At 43.3% G+C, this 20,831-nt stretch overlaps 1 protein-coding gene across 3 annotated transcripts in view; it reads left to right on the forward strand.

Annotated features, from left to right (window-relative positions):
* Positions 1-10,631, forward strand: part of pknox1.1 (pbx/knotted 1 homeobox 1.1) — a 103,636-nt gene extending 93,005 nt beyond the window's left edge. For all 3 annotated transcript variants that reach the window (XM_060833889.1, XM_060833890.1, XM_060833891.1), the window contains 3 exons: positions 569-645; positions 1,974-2,149; positions 10,082-10,631. In XM_060833889.1, coding sequence (XP_060689872.1) covers positions 569-645; positions 1,974-2,149; positions 10,082-10,293 — 465 coding nt within the window. In that variant the 3' untranslated portion in view covers positions 10,294-10,631. The remainder of the gene's footprint in view (positions 1-568; positions 646-1,973; positions 2,150-10,081) is intronic.
* The last annotated feature ends 10,200 nt before the right edge of the window (positions 10,632-20,831 follow it).

Raw genomic sequence — 20,831 nt, forward strand, 5'->3', positions numbered from 1 at the left:
CTCTTGCGCTTTGTCGGTTTGTAGCTGCCTGGACCTATCATATATTGCTTGTTTCCTTCATGAGGGAAAACATTTTTCATCAGCAAGTGGTCGTGTCCTGCAACCCACTGCCTGTGAGAGGAGTGAATGTTCAGATGGTCAGTGATTGGTGAAAGAAATTGAATGGGTACTGAGAGGAGATAAATTTGCAGGGTTTTTGAGCAGGGGAGTGAGACTGAGTGCATCTTACATCCAGGGGCTGGCATGGACGCAATGGATTAAATTGCCTTCTCTGGAGTAATGACTTTGCAATTATTTGAAGGTGCTACATGTACACAAGATGGTGTTGTATTTCAATTTTGTTTCGTATGTTTATTACATCATACAAGAGAATGTCATATGAAGAGAGTATCAGAGTTTAAAGTGCTGAGTCAAGACAGTAATATTTGTATAAACTCACTTTATGACACTCTAGATGCTCCAGTTGAAAATCAGCTCCTGATTTTGCAGTTGTTACTGGAACCTTTTTGTTGTGTGTGTGGCTAGTTACACAGCTGCCCTTAACTCAATTGTTCATTCCTATTCCCAGCATCCTTATCCCACAGAAGATGAGAAAAGGCAAATAGCTGGTCAGACTAACCTTACCCTCCTCCAGGTCAACAACTGGTGAGTCGTTGTTACTGTCAATTTACTGAGCTCCATTGTATAGACATCCATTAGATCTAAACATCTCTTGATTGTTCGTTACAAACTGTGATGACCAGTTAATCAATCTGCACTTGTAACTCATGACACATCCAAGAATAGGTTTAGGGTGGGAGGGGAAAGATATAAAAGAGACCTCAGGGGCAATGTTTTCACGCAGAGGGTGCATGGAATGAGCTGGCCAGAGGAAGTGGTGGAGGCTAATACAATTGCAACATTTAAAAGCCATCTGGATGGGTATATGAATAGGAAAGGTTCAGAGGTATATGAGCTGGGTGCTAGCAGGTGGGACTAGACTTGGTTGGGATATCTGGTCGGCATGGACAAGTTGGACTGAAGGGTCTGTTTCTGTGCTGAACATCTCTATGACTCTAACAAGAATGTCACATCCAGAATCCACATAGTGGGACGTATAGGTATGCAGGGTATTTCTTAAATGGTAACAGATTTGAAAGTGGAGATGTACAAAGGAACTTGTTTGTCCTTGTCGATATGTCACAGAAGGCTGACATGCAGGTGCAGCAAAGTATCAGAAAGGCTCCTGTGTTAGCCTTTCTTGAAAAAGGATCAGAGTACAGAAGTAGTGAAGTCTTGCTTGTTTTAGACTGCATGTGGAATACAGTGTGTACTTTTGGCCTCCTTAATAATAAGATATTATTGCAAAATGATGGTTTGTTCCCAGGGACTGTCCTATATGACAGGTTGAACAAACCGAAACTGAATTCTTGAGCGTTTGGAAGAATGGGAGTAATTTATTGAGAGGATCTGGTTGGCATGGGTGAGTTGGACCAAATGGTTTGATTCCATGCTGTACAGCTTTATGACTCTATGAATTACAGTGACCTCATTGAAATTTGCAAAATACTTAAAAGGTGAGATGGTAGACACCAATAAGGTGTTTCCCCTGGTTGTTGAGTCAAAAGCCAGGGGATATTATTTAAAAATAAAGGGAATGCCAGTTTTATCTGAGATGAGGAGAAATTTGTTGAATCAGAGGGTTGTGAACCTTTGGAATTCTCTACACCCAGAAAGCCATGGAAGCTCAGTCTTTGAGTACTGGATATTTAAGATAGAGATTGAAATATTTTTGATGACCAGTGGTATACAGGGTTTTGGAGTTGGGTAGGTAAAGGCATTTTAAGTGATTGCTGGGCCATAATCATTGTGAAAGGTGGGGCAAGCTTAACGGGCTACTCCGGTTTCTGTATCAGAGTAGGTATTCTGATGCTAGGGAGGTGACAATATTACATCTGTAATGTTATGCTGAGTTGCTGTATATTTGATCTTAGGTTTATCAATGCTCGCCGGCGGATTTTACAGCCCATGCTCGATGCTAGTAATCCAGACACTCCACCCAAGGCCAAGAAGATCAAGACCCAAAGTCGCCCAGTGCAACGATTCTGGCCAGATTCAATTGCTGCAGGGGTAGCTCAGCAACACGTAACCAGTATTACAGTGTCAGACAGTAAGTCAATAACACTTGATCGAGCTGGACAATTTGTAGTTTCTTTTATTCATTCATGGCATAGCTGGCTGAACTAGCATTTATTGCCTATCTCGAATTGCACTTAGGAAAGTACTGGTGAGCAGCATTCTTGAATTGCTGCAGTATGTGTGGTGTAGGTGCATTCACAATGATGTTAGGAGAAATGTGCAGGACTTTGACCCACTGACAGTGAAAGAGCACTGATAAATTTCTCAGTCAGGATGGTAAGTGGCTTGGACAGGCCCCTTCCTTGTAAGCAATGGTGTTCCCATGTATCTGCTTCGTAAGTGCTGTTTGGAGGATCCTTGGTGAATTTCTGTTATGCATCTTGTAGATTATACAGGTTACTGCTACTAAGTGTCAGTGGTGGAGAGAGTGAATATTAAAGTTGGAATCAATCAAACATTCTGCTTTGTCCTGGATGAGTCTCCTGTGTTGTTGGAGATGCACTCACCCAGGCAAGTTAGAGAGTGTTCCATCACATTTTTCTGTTTTGGAGATGGTGAACAGGCTTTGCAGAATCAGGAGTTGAGTTAATTACAACAGAATTTGTAGAATCACTGAAGAGTTATTATGGAGAAGGAGCCCATTATACCTGCATCAACTCTTCAAATGAGCAACCTTGTGCTAGTCTCCTTTTTCTCAAATCTCCCCTCAATCTCCTTCTCTCCAAGAAGAGCAATCCCAAATTCTTCAATCTATCCTCATAACAGTGTTCTTCATCCCTGGAACTATTTTTGTAAACTTCTTCTGCACTCTTTCTAATGTATTCATATCCTATAACTAGTACAGAATTACTCCAGATGAGGTTTAACAAGTGCCTTATACAATTTAACATAACCTCCTTGCTTTTGTACTCTATGCCCTGATTAACAAAGCTGGCGATACTCTGACTTGCTCTTGTAGCTACAGTTTTTGTGTAGTGTAGTAGTCCCTAGCCAATGGGAACGCACCAGCATTTTGTTAGTGGGGATTCAGTGATGGTAATGCCATCTGATGTCGAGGGGAGATGTTCAGATTCTCTCTTGTGGGAAATGCTCATTGCCTTGCACTTGTGTGGCACAAATGTTATTTTCTACTTGTTAATCCAACCCTGGATATTATCCAGGTCTTGCTAAATATGAACATGGATTGCTTCAACATCTAAAGGCTCTCAAATGGTGCTGAACATTGTGCAATCGTCAGTGAACATCTCCACTTCTGACCTTGTGATAGAGGAAAAGTCATTTCTGAAACAGGTGAAGATGGTTGGGCTTAGGATGCTACCCTGAGGAATTCCTGCAGAGATGTCCTGGAGTTGAAATGACTGACCTCCAGCAACCACAATCATCATCTTTTGTACCAACTATGACTCCAGCCAATGGAGAGTTTTTTTTCCCCTGATTCCCATTCACAGCAGTTTTGATAGGTCTCCTTGATGCTGCACTCTGCCTCGACATTAAGGCAATGTACTTTTTAACCTGTTCCATGCAGAGCTATCAGCATCAGCATCATTGTGACTGTGGCACAAACTTCCAGTTTGGCAAGTTGTTGCTGTGCATGTGCCTTGGAGGCCCGTATAGTCATACGGAATGTAGAGGAAATGCTGTTCTAAGGACAGTCACTTTCTACTCTCTGACGTTTGACTCTTTTGTCTATATAGGGAATCAGGGTGTAATGAGGTGTTGTGAAGATGTAGAGGTGTGTGGACAAAATTTTCTGAAGATGTGCAGGTTGGGTAAATTGGCCATGCTAAATTACCCATAATGTCAATAATTGCACATGTCTTTGGATTAGTCATGGGGAAATGCATGATTGGGATTGGGGAGTGGGTCTAGGTGGGATGCTCTTTAGAGGATCAGTATGGACTCGAGGGGCTGAATGGCCTGCTACCACACTCTAGGGTTTCTATGTTTCTATCTATGATTCTATGTTGTTAAGGTCCATTGCCTTTGCAGTGTCATGCAACTATTTCATATCTTGTGGAGAAAATTAAATTTGCGTGAAGAGGAGGAGCCTGAGACAGATCATTCACTTGGTACTTCTAGCTGGAGATTGTGAAGAATGTATTGAGTTTCCTAATCATTGAGGATGAGCATATTAGGGGAGCATCTGCCTCCAATGAGTTGTTTAATTGTCCTTTATCATTGAAGACCGGATTTGGCAGGGTCAGATCAGATCCATTAGTTCTGGGGTCTCCTTAGTTTTTCTACCCCTTTCTTTTTTCACTGCTTAGCACATGTGTAATCATGTTGTAGCTTCACCAGGTTGATACCCCATTTTTACATATGTGTCGTGCCCTCCTGTACTCTCCATTGGACAAGTGTTGGTCTATAAAATATCACAAGCAGGTGCAGAAAAGAATTAAGAAAGCTAATGGAATTCTGGCCTTTAAACTGAGAGAGCTGGTGTGTAAGGATACAAAAGTTATACAAAACCTTGGTTAGACACAATTTGGAGTACAATGAGCAGATCTTTTTTATTCATTCATGGGATGAGAGCATTGCTGACTAGGCCTGTATTTATTACCCATCACTAATTGCTCACAGGGTAGTTAAGAGTCAACCACATTGCTGAGAGTCTGGAGTCACATGTAGGTCAGACCAGGTAAGGATGGTAGTTTCTTCCCTAAAAGACATTAGTAAACTAGATGGGTTTTTCCAACAATCGACATTGGTTTCATGGTCATCATTAGACTCTTAGTTCCAGATATTTATTGAATTCAAACTTCACCATCTGCCATGGCAGGATTTGAATGCGGGTCCCCAGAACGTTACCTAGTCTCTGGGTTAACAGTCCAGTGGTAAGAGATCAGAGTGCTGGAAAAGCACAGCAGGTCAGGCAGCGTCCAAGGAGCAGGAAAATCGAAGTTTCGGGCAAAAGCCCTTCATCAGGAATGGAGGCAAGGAGCCTCCAGGGTGGAGAGATAAATGAGGGGGGAGAGGCGAGGCGGGGGTGGTGGGGCTGGGGTGAAGAGATCAAAGAGTACACTAGGTGAATGGGGGATGGGGAAGGAGGTGATAGATCAGAGAGGAGGATAGGGGAAGGTAACAAAGAGTACAATAGGTGAATGGGGGGGGGGATGGAGGTGCTAGGTAAGAGGGGAGGGTGGAGTCGATAGGTGGGAAGGGAGATTGGCAGGTAGGACAGGTCATAGAGACAGTGCTGAGCTGGAAGGTTGGAATTGCGATAAGGTGGGGGAGGAGAAATGAGGAAACTGGTGAAGTCCACATTGATGCCCTGGGGTTGAAGTTTTCTGAGGCAGAAGATGAGGCGTTTTTCTTCCAGGTGTCTGGTGGTGAAGGAGCAGTGGTGGAAGAGGCCCAGGACCTGCATGTCCTTGACAGAGTGGGAGGGAGAGTTGAAATGTTGGGCCACAGGGCAATGGGGTTGATTGGTGCGGGTGTCCCAGAGATGTTCCCTGAAACGCTCTGCGTTGGGAGCAGCGGATGCAATAAATGACATTGGTGGATGTGCAGGTGAAACGTTGATGGATGTGGAAGGCTCCTGTAGGGCCTTGGATGGAGGTGAGTGAGGAGGTGTGGCCGCAGGTTTTGCAATTCCTGCTATGGCAGGGGAAGGTGCCAGGACGGGAGGGTGGGTTGTTGGGGGGCGTGGACCTGACCAGGTAGTCACGGAGGGAACATCGCGGAAAGTGGAGAGGGGTGGGGAGGAAAATATATCCCTGGTGGTGAGGACTTTTTGGAGGTGGCGGAAATGTCGGCGGATGACGTGGTTGATGCAAAGGTTTGTAGGGTGGAAAGTAAGGACCAGGGGAGTTCAGTCCTTGTTACGGTTGGAGGGGTAGGGTTTGAGGGTGGAGGTATGGGGTGTGGATGAGATGAGTTGGAGGGCATCTTCAACCACATGGGAAGGGAAATTGCAGTCTCTAAAGAAGGGGGCCATCTGGTGTGTTCTGTGGTGGAACTGGTTCTCCTGAGAGCAGGTATGGCGGAGGCGGAGGAATTGGGAATACGGGAAGGCATTTTTGCAGGAGGTAGGATGGGAAGAGGTGTAATCCAGGTAGCTGTGGGAATCGGTGAGTTTGTAAAAAATATCAGTATCAAGTCGGTTGTCATTAATGGAGATGGAGAGGTCCAGGAAGGGCAGGGAGGTGTCATAGATGGTCCAGGTGAATTTAAGGTTGGAGTGGAATGTGTTGGTGAAGTTGATGAACTGCTCAACCTTCTCGCGGGAGCACGAGGTGGCGCCGATGGAGTCATCAATGTAGTGCACAGCTGGGACCCATACGGGTGCCCATGGCTACCCCTTTGGTCTGGAGGAGGTGGGAAGATTCGAAAGAGAAATTGTTAAGGGTGAGGACCAGTTCAGCCAAACGAATGAGAGTGTCAGTAGAAGGGTACTGTTGGGGACGTTGGGAGAGGAAGAAATGGAGTGCTTGGAGGTCCTGGTCATGGCGGATGGAAGTATAGAGGAATTGGATGTCCATGGTGAAGATGAGACATTGGGGGCCGGGGAAATGGAAGTCTTGGAGGAGGTGCCCAGTCCAGTGATAATACCACTCGTCCATTGCCTCCCATTTGGACACCACACCTTAGGAAAGATATATTTGCCTTGGAGTGAGTGCAACATTGGTTTGCAAGAATAATACCTGGATTTCAGGGGTTAAGTTATGAGGAGAGTTTATACAAATTAGGCCTGTTTCTCTCAAATTTAGAATGTTAAGGGCTGCTCTGATTGAACTTTCCAAGATAATCAAAGTTTGGGAGAAGATCTGTAGCTCGGGTGCTCATTGTTGTGGTTCTGTTCGCTGAACTGGGAATTTGTGTTGCAAATATTTCGTCCCCTGTCTAGGTGACATCCTCAGTGCTTGGGAGCCTCCTGTGAAGCACTTCTGTGATGTTTCCTCCAGCATTTATAGTGGTTTGTCTCTGCTGCTTCTGGTTGTCAGTTCCAGCTGTCCGCTGCAGTGGCCAGTATATAGGGTCAAGATAATAACAGGAAAAGATAGAGTAGAAAAAGATTAACTTTCCACTAGTTTTAAATTCTAGAACCATGGGACATCATCTGAGAATTAGGACTAGACATTCAGGAGAAATGTTAGGAAGGTACTTGCACACATTAAAGGTGGTAAAGGTTTAGAACTGTTCCACAAACTTCAGCTGATGCTAGGTCAATTGTTGGTTTTAAATCTGAGAGTACTTAACAAACATGTATGTAAAGATTCAGAGATATGGGCTAAAGGCAGGTGTTTGGAGATCGGGCACACGTTGGCTACGATCTCATTGAATAGCAGAGCAGACTCAAGGGGGTGAATAGCCTACTCCTGTTCCTATGTGTCTGTGCTTTGGTGGAAAGAGCATGGCTATGAGGATACAGAGCTGAAAATGTGTTGCTGGTCAAAGCACAGCAGGTCAGGCAGCATCCAAGGAACAGGAAATTCGACGTTTCGGGCCAGAGCCCTTCATCAGGAATGAGGAGTGTGTGCTAGGCAGGCTAAGATAAAAGGTAGGGAGGAGGGACTTGGGGAAGGGGCGATGGAGATGTGATAGGTGGAAGGAGGTCAAGGTGAGGGTGATAGGCTGGAGTGGGGTGGGGGTGGAGAGGTCAGGAAGAGGATTGCAGGTTAGGAGGGCGGTGCTGTGTTCGAGGGAACCGACTGAGACAAGGTGGGGGGAGGGGAAATGAGGAAACTGGAGAAATCTGAGTTCATCCCTTGTGGTTGGAGGGTTCCCAGGCGGAAGATGAGGCGCTCTTCCTCCAACCGTCGTGTTGTTATGTTCTGCCGATGGAGGAGTCCAAGGACCTGCATGTCCTTGGTGGAGTGGGAGGGAGAGTTAAAGTGTTGAGCCACGGGCTGGTTGGGTTGGTTGGTCCGGGCGTCCCAGAGGTGTTCCCTGAAGCGTTCCGCAAGTAGGCGGCCCGTCTCCCCAATATAGAGGAGGCCACATCGGGTGCAGCGGATGCAATAGATGATGTGTGTGGATAAAAGCAGCAGCTATCAGTCCAACAAGGTTATTCAGCAGCGCGACTCGTATAGCCGGTGGTTGCGGTTGAACGCTCGTGCACCCAAAGAAGCCGCTTGGATGATAACAGAGTACGCCTCAGTGCCTTACCCGGCGTTGAAACTGAGTCGGAGCTGACAACGAGACTGAGAGACCCCAGTGAGATTTGAACTCATGACCCCTAGTTTACAAGACCAGTGCTCTAACCGCTGAGCTATGGAGTCGGGTGTATTTTGAGGATACAGATTGTGGTTGAAAACATTTCATGCTGAAGCTGAAGATGTTAATGGCCCACAGTGCCTCTTGGACACCCAGGTTTGAGTTACTAGATCTGTTTGCAATCTGCCCCATTTAGCACTCTGGTAGTCCCACACAAAACGATGAATGCTATTCTCAATGTGAAGACAGCACTTTGTCTTCACAAGGACTGTGTGGTGGTCACTCGTATACATACTGCCATGGACAGATGTATCTGCGGCAGGCATGTTAGTAAGGATGAGTTTTTACCTCTTGTTGATTCCCTTACCACTTACTGCAGACCAAGTCTAGCAGCTTTGTCCTTTTGGACCTGATCAGCTCGATCAGTCGTGATTCCACTGAGTCACTGTTCATAATGAACATTGAAATCCCCCACCAAGAGTACATTCTGCACCTTGCCACCTACAGTGCTTTCTCCAAGTCATGTTCAATGTGGAGGAGTATTGATTCAACAGCAAAGTCAAATTTGTAGGTGCTAATCACTACATGGTATCCTTGCCCAAGTATGACCTGATACCATTTGACATCATGAGTCGATGTTGAGAACCCCAGGCAATTCCCTCCTAGCTGTATACCTGTGTGCCAACTATCTGTGCTGTGCTGGTCTGTTCTGATGGTGGGACAGGAGATACCTCGGGATGAGACATTGGCTGGATATGATTCTGTGAGAATGACAATGTTAGGCTGTTGTTTGACCGTTCTGTGATAGCTCTACCAATTTTGGTACAAATCAAAGCAAAATACTGCGGATACTGGAAACCCAAAATCAACACTGCTGCCTCACAGCGCCAGGGACCTGGGTTCAATTCCCACCTCAGGCGACTGACTGTGTGAAGTTTGCACGTTCTCCCCGTGTCTGTGTGGGTTTCCTCCGGGTGCTCCGGTTTCCTCCCACAGTCCAAAGATGTGCGGGTCAGGTAAATTGGCCATGCTAAATTGCCCGTAGTGTTAGGTAAGGGGTATATGTAGGGGTATGGGTGGGTTGCGCTTCGGCGGGTCGGTGTGAACTTGTTGGGCCGAAGGGCCTGTTTCCACACTGTAAGTAATCTAAAAAAAACACCGAGAATGCTGGTGAGACCCAGCAAGTGTCAGCATCTGTGGGAAGAGGAGTCAGACCAGAATCTCTCCATAGATGCTGCCAGACCTGTTGAGCTTTTCTAGCATTCCCTGTATTTGGCATAAGTTGCTGTGTTAGTCAGAATCAAATGCCTCGTCATTTCTGTTGGGTAGTCCAAATGTATTTTTATTCATCTTTTCTGTAGCAATTTATTGCAACTGAGAGTCTTACAATTTCAAAGGGTAGTTAAGAGTTAACCACATTGCTGTGGTCTGAGTCATATGGAGGTCAGACCAGGTAAGGATGGCACATTTCCTTTCCTAACGGGCATTAGTGAACCAGATGGATTCACTAATCTGATAGTTTCATGGTCATCATTCCTGGAAAAACTGTGTTTTGGTTCCATATTTATCAATTTTATTGCTTTTAACTTGCTCTAGCCACACTTGTGAAGTTTGATTTTGCATCTCCAGACCATCAGTGTGGACGTCTGGAATATTCATCCAGTGACAATACAGTAGGCTATTGTTCCCTTATTTACTCACAGTATGGGGTCTTTAATTGCTCCTCCTGCCACAAACACTCCATACTTTGAGACTCATTGTCTATCTGATTGATGTGTGAATTAAATACCCCTTGGTCCCTCTGCAGGTGCGATGGTCTCAATATCAAGTCCAGTGAATGTGAATGTGGACAGTCTGCAGTCTTTGTCGTCTGATGGAGCAACACTGGCTGTACAGCAAGTCATGATGGCCGGACAGAGTGGAGAGGATTCTGGCAACAGTGTCGAGGAAGATGACAGTGATCTGTCTGCAACAAACATTAGTGGCCTGGCCTTAGACAACAGCGACTCACTGCAGTAGGCCCAACACACAGAAAAGCCATGAGAAATGGAAGGAGGACTGGCCATGTATTTTTATTCTTTGCACTCAGTGCATTTTATTTCTGACGTATTTTATATATAGGTAGGAGAGCGCACTTTTCTATCTCACCTTGTATTGAATGAATGGGGCTCTAAATACTCTCACATTGAACTAGCTGTTTTAATGTGGACAGACAGTAAACGTATTTCACCGGATCGATGTGCAGACTGAATCAGAAGTGTTTCAACTTCATGTGTGCTTGGTCTGTTTTATCCACTTAGAAATAACTGGCCATAATTTTAAAGGTGATTTGAAGAAACTCTTTACCTAATTCTCCAACTGACAAAAGAATTATTGGATCAAATCCTGCTTTTTTTTTTATTTTAGTTGATGAATTTTATCGTCAACAGCTTTTTGCAGCGAACACCAAGTTTAGTTTGATTAAACTATGGGTTTCGGATTGGACTGAACCTAACTTCAGGTAGGCACAAAAAAACATCTTGGGTCAGGGTTAATATTTTGACAGTTGCCACTGACAATGCCAACTGGAGAGGAATTCTGGTCAGAGTCTGGTGCTAAGTAGCTGTAAACTGCGTTCACATTGTACAATAATGATAAGCTATGTTATTAATGCATTTTCTCTCCGTTTCCTGGGTTAGTATAGGAGCACAATGAGCAATCTTTGACTGTCAGACTGATGTCCCCAATTTTGTGCAGCTCCAGATGAAGCAAAAGCTCACTATGTCTACATTTCCTTTTGCCTCAACACTTTGCTGACTACCAAGACTGAAAAACTGGAGCTCCACAATTACAATCATTAATGAAGAGAAGTGGGGAGGAGTGGGGAAGCAAATCATCTCCATATTCATGGGGGACATATGCTAACTGGTCTGTTTTGGTTATTCTACAGTGAGGGTACTGTATATGAAGCAGGTATGTAACACACCTAAACTGTTTGAGAAGAAGCACAGTGCATGTAGAAGGAATATCTCATATATATCATTCAAAATCCCATCTGTGGCACATGTCCTGTACATCATTGACAGCAAGGCCAGCAGCATAGGACATGTTTGATCTATTCTGCTTCTTCCAGTTTTATATTTTTATTTGACCAGCTCTGTAATCCTGAAATTTTGTCTTTCATTAACAAAAATAATAATGTAAACTTTGTGTACTTTAAATATCCTGCAGATAATTACTGTGCCATTGTAGTGAAATTGAACAATAATCATCTCCTTTCTACAGTCCTCCCCGTTTATGTCGACCCTGCGTAGGTCGATATCTTTCTTAATTTGACCACAAAATAAAGTTCCACTCCATTCTTCTATTTGCCTATTCTATTTTACCATTTTATCTTGATATTGACATAAAGGGTTACCCTGATAAATTAACCATCAGTCTTTGTTCTGCCCTTACATCACCAATTGGAAAAGCTCCATATATCTCAGCATCTTTTTTTCAACTTTTCTCACATGTGGCAGAACAAAGACTGATGGTCAATTTATCAGGGTAACCCTTTATGTCAATATCAAGATAAAATGGTAAAATAGAATAGGCAAATAGAAGAATGGGGTGGAACTTTATTTTGTGGTCAAATTAAGAAAGATATCGACCTACGCAGGGTCGACATAAACGGCGAGGACTGTAGAAAGGAGATCATTATTGTTCAATTTCACTACAATGGCACAACAGGCGTTTTGCAGAGTTGAGCCAAATCACAATCTAGAGTCGTTTGCAAATGACAGCAGGTATCCAGCCCACATTTTCAACAGATTTTATCACTCTGCTGGCAGAGGGCACAGTGTGAATCCCAAATTCACCAGGGCCTTTTTAAACTTAGGACATTGGTTATGTCAACAAAATCTCTATAGGCCCAGAGATATTGATATAAACAAATAGGAGCCATATTTGCTGTTCCACCATGAATACTTTGCCTCACTCCATAGACGTTTGCCTCTCCATTGTTCAGGTGAACCTTGATAGATGAATTTCAGTAACCTGTCGTCTGCTCAAGACTGACCCCAGTCCAGGACACTTAGGCACCAGTTTATTTCTGTCTTGTTAAAGTCAGCTGACAGTATAATTTGGAATTGAAGATGTGAAGCCCTTGGTTCAGCAGCAACAGTACATTCCCCCACTCAGCTAGAAGGGGCACAGTTAATTTTTATTTGATTTGTTTATGAAACCGAGAAGAAGTATTATACAAGTTTTAAAACATGTTCTTGTTATGATACTGTAAATTAACTCCTATTTTCATAAGAGGTGTATATGTGAGAGAGACAGATCGAGAGAGTGTGAGGGAGAGAGATTAAATGTGCGTTCACTGTGACAGGCCTGGTGAGTGTGCGTTCACTGTGACAAGCCAGGTGAGTGTGCGTTCACTGTGACAGGCCAGGTGTGTGTGCGTCCACTGTGACAGGCCAGGTGTGTGTGCGTTTGCTGCTCTGTAATGTGTTAAATCATGGGCTGCCTCAAGAGTGGCTGGCACCAGGACACACACCACTTTACTGATACATCACATCACATTTACATCGACATCACCACTTACCAACCTCCAGCATTATACCACAAAACAGCTGCCAGATAAAATTGAGACGCTCAGTAACTCCATTTCTAGTTTTGGAAGGTGTGGACTATCTGGACAGGGACTGGAGCCCACAGGCTGAATAGTAAGTATTTCTGATTCTCTCCAGAGAAATAGGGCATGAAGAGAACAAAAATGCACTAAATACACCGCTCAAAGACTAGGTAACAAATTCTTAAAATTATTCACACAGGGAGAGAGGCAAGTAGAATGTTGAATTCGCCATTTTAGATGTTCAGTTGTGCCTTTTTTGTGCACCAGGTGAGCCCAGGTGATAAGCCTGCCTTACCTGAGGGGATATGGGAAAGAACGCTTCCTTGGAGATTTTTCTGGATCTGTTTAACTAACATTTAATCCACTTGTTAAGAAAGGAAACATTTTTAAAGCCAGAACCACCATTCAGTCATTTTCCCTCACTGCCTTCCTTACGTCTGGTGGAATAATCGCTCCAATATTTTAAAATGAAATAACGTACTGCTTGAATATTACTGAAAAAAGACACATTTTATTGAAGCTTTATACCTTGCCCTCATCAGGAGATGAGGTATTAGTATTGGTATTCACAAGAATACCAATTCAAAGGGAAAACCAGATTCAGAGTCCACTTGTCAATAAGTTAACTCTCTCCTCTCATGCAATATATAAATGTTATTCTTCGGCTTGAATTTGGATTCTTGCAAAATCTTCTGGTGATTGCAAGTTGTAAAGCTTCAGCGAAATGTAACTACTAGCACAATGGTTTTTTTTAATTCCTTACTTTGTATTATATGAACATGAACACATTGAAAGTTAACTGTTTAGGCTCCCTTGTTAAATCCCAAAATAAAATAGTGAATTATGTAGGCTGCCTTGAATGAAGTGATGGTGTGATGCTGTGTTAGTGTATTCAGCCAAAACAGTGTTGCATGGTAAGTCTCAATTCTGATCAGGTGGTGAGAATTGGCCTTTGTAAGTAAGGTTGTAAGTTTGTGCTTCAATGAGGGTTAAACATTGTGCTTCAATGGATCATGCTTGTGCAGTCAGTAACTGATTTCAAATTATAGGTTAACTAATTAATAGGTAATCTGTGTATTTATTCAGGCCCAGCTACCTCCTTTTTCCCTCTGATTCACTGCCCATTTCTTTACATGACACTAAAGAAATCAGCCTTACAAACTAGCTTTAAAGATCGGGATAATTTTAAGATGCTTTCAGCAGCTCATATTAAGTGTGAATGGGAGGACCTCAGATTTGTGCTGTGTTCAGTCCACTGCAGCTTGACTTCTTCAACTCACTCAAACTTGATATTGAGTTGAGTTGGTTGTTTGAGAAGCATAAACTCAAATGCAGTTCTGAGTAAGGATCCAGCTTCTTTCAACTTTGTGCTGGTCTGAAAAATTCACATTTCGGCTGTCTGTGTGCTACTCAGAGGAAGGGTTTCAGACTCGAACTGTATGACAGTTACACAGGGATAGTTCTAACATTTGCACACTGCAAAGTGACTTTAAACCCATCCTCAGTTATGGCAGAAAAATAAAAGAGCCCTTTCCATAAGTTCCAATAAATGTGTACTTATGCAAATCCACTTGCATACTCACACTCTCAAACTAATATAGACACACAGTCACACATGCAGACTCTCACAAGGACATGAGTACATGCTCTGACGCACGTACACTCCCATAAGCCTAGTGTTTATTCCTGAGACTGGAGGTATGTCAGAGCCAAGGCTGGCTCTGCGTGTTGCCAGTGATTGATCAGACTTATTAAGCAACTGGCTGTAGATGGACAATCAGAGGGTTTGTGTGGTTAATCTATGTAAATATATTTTTTATATTTTTCATCACTGAATAAAGGAGAATATTCAGAAAGGGTAAAGGAAGAGATGGGAAAGCTGAAATACTTGTGAGGGGCGAAGAGGACACTGGGGAAAGGGTAAGGGTGAGGAAAATAGGAGGCAAAAGATTGAGGAGAGCAGTGAAAGAGGTCATTGATAGGGTTTGCAGGAGATTAGGCAAGGGCAGGGGAAGGTGAGAGCGAGAAGATGCAGGCAAGGCTGGAGTAGAGGGCATATACACTACAACTGTGGTGTTAATTGTATACTTATTCCTTTTGACCTTTAAGGGATTTGTAAATTAGATGAGTTATTTATTTTTGATCAAGGTTAAGATTAGCATTAAACTCATTTGAGTAAAACCTTTCCTCATCTCTCTGGATAAGTCACTGATCATCATTGGCCACATCCAGTGTCCTGGTAAAGTGTCTCCCGCTGCTAAGTCCTCTTCCCCTAACATTCAACTGACCAGCATTCAGAGGAGGACAGAGCAAACTCTGAAACAATGCTCTGAACCTTTCCCTTAAGTGTGGCAGCGTTGACATTAGTAACTGAGAGGAGCTTGCTGCCAATCAAGTTAGATCACACATCAAATCCAAACAGCTTAATAATGAGGCAGAGCTACAGCTGAGAAGGGTAACTCACATGAAATTTGGACCCCTCCAGCACATGGGCTATCCTGCCAATGTGTTCAAAAATCTGAGAGTCAGAAATTAGCCTGTTTAGTCACTGAAGACTCACAGCAGAAATTCACCGTCATGAACAGATATCAGTCTTAAATTGAGGGACAGCCAATGCTGATTGGGTTAGCCATAGCTTGCAGATTAAACTAGTCTGGATTGTGGCTTTGTTTTGAATGTGAGATCTTTGAACACAATTACCATTGTAGGTTCAGAATTTTAAAGCAGTGGTAAACTGACTTCCAGTAGATTTGCTGGGTTACCTGATCATGACTAGGTTGGCAGTACAGCTGTAACTGAGCTAAAGAAGGACAGTTATCCAGGACTCATGACAAATTTGCTGAGCAGTAACCCATGCTGACAGAAGAGGGTGTGTGGCTAATGGAGGTACAGGTTCCTCTGCACAGCTGCAGAGGTCTCACGCCTTACTGCTCAGACAAAGAGGCCGCACACAAGTAGCAGTCCCTTTAAGATTTGTAAATGTGTGGCTGTCAGAAACATTTAGGAGGATGGGGCAGGGCAAGAAATAGGCTGTACTGTCAAAAGCTGTGTCTCCAGTCACATCTGCTCCCTGACAACTGCAGTCAGTCAGAAAAAGGTTTCTATCTCATTTGTACAGACCTACCAGTGAGAAAGAAGGCTTTCTCTGTCATTTGACAGGGTCATGACCTGATCTGATTGTGACCTTAACCCCACATTCCTGCATACCCCCAACACCTGCTGAGTCTCTTGCTACTCAAGAATATATCTGCCACAGCCTTAAAAATGTTCAGCAACCCAGCCTCCTTCTTACTCTAAATACAGATAATTACTCACCCTCATCTGCCTACTGAAAGGGTGATAGGATCTTGGTCTGCCTAAACATTTGTTCCCTGAGAGACAGCAATACATGTTCTGTCATTGTCCTGCAGTGAAAGCTTATCAACTTTTTTCTTACATTTAATGTAGTATAGATTATGACATTGTTACAAGCAAGACTTTGATGTATTTGAGCACTCCTGTATGCAATAATATGTTCAAATATTACAGTTTTCAAACTATTGATCTGATTTGTTTTACTTTCCTGCCCCTAGGGTCAATACTATTGACAGAAAGTGTTGCAATCTGTGTAAAAACAAGATTATTGCAAATTGTTTGCCCTGACCCTTGTGTTCTGTCCTTAATATGGTCATCATTGTGTTGAAGATCAAACAGACAGAAGCCCTCAGCAACCTGCACATTTACACAGCAGATTTAATCAGCGAGGGGGATTTTCCACTTGCATTAGAAGTTGCAAGTCACATAAATAAACTAATTTGTTGCCTCATGTCACTGTGTTTTGTGGCCAGACACATGAGGGCTCAGAATGTTCAGTGGAAAAGAAATCGTTTTAATATTAAACCGTCAATTAATCAGTTTCCCAAGGAAACGACAAGTTTAAAAAAACTTCTGATACATCAGGCCTGATTTGTAGTCCCAAAGAAAATTTGGTCAAATGATGGAATCCCCTCCCCAAACCCCTGGTAAACTGAACAAGAAGCAAACGTTGAAAATCATTTGTGTCATTTTACCATTTCCTGATTTCTGTGCCCCCACACCCTCCCCATACACTTTATACATTAGTTTATGTTTCTGTACGTTTCCTTTCATGTTCCCCCATCACCTTTTCTCTGTCTGTATTCCTCCTTCAATGCTGTTCCTTTATAAAATTCTCCAGTTCTGAGAAACAATTAATGGCTGTAATTACTCTCGATGAGGGCTACACACGGGCTTATTTCTGCTTTTGACAAAACTTGATTTGACTTATTCAGGCATGAAATTATTACAGTACGATTATTATTAGTACAGAATATGTCAAAATATTCAGTAGTCTGTAAGCATCTTTAGAGAGAAACAAAGAGCTAACAAACTGGGCATAACGCAGACAGCAGGAGTCTTGCCAATGAATGCCCTTGTTGCCTTTTTGCTAAATTAAGTTCCAAATGGACAGCAATGGACCTTCCTTGGGTATAGATCCTGCCCACTAAGAGTATCAGCCAATCAAAGGCTGGCACCAGGAAGTTGTGCCAGTGGGAGGATACTGGCTGCCAGTAATGCACTTCCCTGAAACCCAGGCTCCTCACCAGATCCCAAACCATAGAGAAGTGAGGGCATGGCTCCAAGTCCCTGGATAACCCAAGCCATCAACACCACTGCCAAAATTGCCAGTGCTTCAAATTTAGGGTCTTTCATCAGAACTTTACGTTTGTTCTAAACCTTTATGTTTCCAATTATTTATGCTTTGACCATAAAGGAGACATGTGAAAGGTAATAGAGAAAGAGCAGGTTGTGCTGAATGGCTGTTTGAATGAGCTGATGTTAGTGAACATTGCTGTGCCATGTGTGTCCATGCTGTGAAATCCTCACACTTTCTCCCCACACTCTCCCTGGTCTCTACACCTCTTCTCTTCCCCATCCCCATCTGAGTTTCTTGGCTCCTCGTTATTCGGAATCTCAGCACTGCCCTTCCTGGACCATTTCTTGCCCCTGTTCCAGATTTCTGTAACCTTGTGACAGTGAATCTATCCAGTACTCCACTGATGCTCACCAACCTGTCAGTATAAATATGTTTTTATGAATTGTGCTTCAGTTGGGGAATTTGCTTTGGATAAAAATGTATTTTTGTATGGAGGCAATTGTATTTACTATAAAGATTTGAAGAATTTATTAAGAGAAATAATTCGGTGTTGAGTTTCCTGCATGTGTTAGCTTTGATGAACCAGCGTGAGGATTTTGAACATTTCCACTGTGCTCAGTAGAACCGGAGCTTTGCTTCTTTAGCTGTAACATTGCATTTTATTCTAGTCTCTTTTGCAGCAAAAAATATATAAAAATAAAAACGTTTTTAACTTTTGAAATATATCTGGAGGCAACGTGTCAGCATAAAAATGTTTAGAAGGTGAAACATTAAGGAGTGATATTTCTGGTTTTTGTTGCAATGAAGATCAATTGTTGCTGAGTTTTAATAGATTTCCTTTGTCCTTTCAATTCCACGTTCCTTCTCACTCCATTCTCCAGCTTTCACTGCCTTCTACTATTAGTTTACTAACACAGGTCTAATCTGTGAAGCAACAGTTTCAGTCATGGCAGTATCACAGCAGAGTTCAGTATAGCCCCTCATTAAGTACTGTCTGTTGTCATCTGTTTTACTGGTGCCTGATCACTTCATTTAAGCACCTTTACCAATAAAACATCCAAAGCTACTTTGCAAGAATACATTTCCAGGAAAAATTCAGACTGAACTCTGAAAGAAGGTATTAGTTAGGCAAGCATACTCCATCATTCAAAATGGTTATGACCATTTTTGACTCAGTTTTGACTCCACTTTCCCACCCACTGTCATAGAATCCCTACACTCCAGAAAGAGGGAGTTCTGCACTGACCCTCCGAAGAGGGTCCCACTCCCCCACCTTATCACTGTAACCCTGTATTTATCATGGCTAATTCACCTGGCCTCCTCATCACTAAAGTCAAGAAGTAATGGGATACAGGTGATTTGGCTATCTGGATTCAGAATTGGTTGACTGACAGAAGCGAGAGAGTTGTTGTAGATGGATAGTATTCTGCCTGGAGGTCAGTGTTGAGTGGGGTCCTGCAGGGCTCTGTTCTTGGGCCTCTGCTCTTCGTAGTTTTTATAAATGACTTGAATGAGGAGGTTGAGGGATGGTTTAATAAATTTGCCGATGACACAAAGGTTGGAGGTGCAGTTGATAGTATCGAGGGCTACTGCAGGCTGCAGCGTGACATAGACAGGATGCAGAGCTGGGCTGAGAAATGACACTTGGAGTTCAACCTGGATAAATGCGAAGTGATGCATTTTGGAAGGTCGAACTCCAATGCTGAATATAGGATTAAAGACAGGATTCTTGGCAGTGAGGAGGAACAGAGAGAACTTGGTATTCAAGTGCATAGATCCCTCAAAGTTGCCACCCAAGTGGACAGGGTTGTTCAGAAAGCATATGGTGTTTAAGAGCAGTGAGGTTTTAGTACAGCTCTACAAGTCAGTCCACACTTGGAATATTGTGTCCAGTTTTGGTCACCCTACTACAGGAAAGATATGGTGGCTTTGGAGAGGGTGCAAAGAAGGTTTATCAGAATGCTGCCTGGACTGCAGGGCTTGTCTTTCGAAGAGGGGTTGACTAAGCTCGGACTCTTCTCTCTGGAGAGAAGGAGGAAGAGAGGTGACCTGATTGAGGCATGGATAGAGTCAAAGCAGAGACTTTTCCCCAGGGCAGGATTGACTGGTACGAGGAGTCATAGTTTTAAGACATTAGGAGAAAGGTATAGAGGGGATGTCAGAGGAAGGTTCTTTACACAGAGCGTTGTGAATGCATGGAATGTGTTGCCAGCGGTGGTGATGGAAGCAGAGTCATTAGGGACATTTACACGACTGCTGGACATGCACATGGATAGCAGAGAGTTGTGGGGTGCATAGGTTAGGTTATTTTACTTTAGATTAGGAATAATCCTCGGCTCAACGTCGTGGGCCGAAGAGCCTGTTCTGTGCTGTATTTTTCTATGTTCTCATATTATGGGCAGTTTAGTGTGGCTTGTCCTATGGTTTGTTTCCAATGGAATAAAAATTATCTCAAGGTTAAGTACATTTATCTAAAGCATTTGCAAAACTCTGCAGTGAAGAAATGCAAAGATTCACCATCCTCTGAGTGAAGATATTTCTCCTCATCTTTTCTTTCTGTGGCCTCATATTCTAAACTCCCCGACTAGGTGGAACAACCTCTGTGTCTACCCTCAACTCCACCAATATTCAAGACATTTAATACCATCCAGGACAAAGTATTTTGCTTGAAAGGCACTCCATCCACTACCTTCAATATTCACCAATGCGCAATGGCAGCAGTGTGTATGCTTTTGCCAGCTTCTTCCAAACCTACATCATCCACCATCTGGAAAGACAAGGGCAACATGTACATTGGAACACTCCCACCCCCTTGATTGGCACCCTATCTAACAACTTCAATGTTCACTTCATCCACCACTGATGCTAAGTGGCAACAGTGTGTACCATTTACAAGATGCGCTGCAACAATTCGTGGCTCCCCCACCAGTACCTTCTAAATCTGTTAGTTCCATTGTCTGAGAGATCAAGGACAGCAGACGTGGGAACTACCACATGCAAGTTCCCTTCCAAGTCAATTATCATCCTAATTTGGAAGTATACTATTGTACCTTTTGGGTCAAAATCTTGTGGATCCGCCTACGCCAAATGGACTGCAGCAGTTCAAGAAGGCAGCTCACCACCACTTTCTAAAGGGCAATTAGGGATGAGTAGTAAATGCTGGTTTAGACAGTCATGCCCACACCCTATGAGCAAAATCCATTGAGACCCTCCAGCAAATGACCTTTACAGCTCTGATCAGAAGAAAGCTCTGCTCCGCAAACTGTACCTTGAATATAAATGCTTTAAATCAAACATCAAAATGGC

This window comes from Hemiscyllium ocellatum, chromosome 12 (assembly GCF_020745735.1).
Source record: "Hemiscyllium ocellatum isolate sHemOce1 chromosome 12, sHemOce1.pat.X.cur, whole genome shotgun sequence".
Classification (NCBI taxonomy): Eukaryota; Metazoa; Chordata; class Chondrichthyes; order Orectolobiformes; family Hemiscylliidae; genus Hemiscyllium; species Hemiscyllium ocellatum.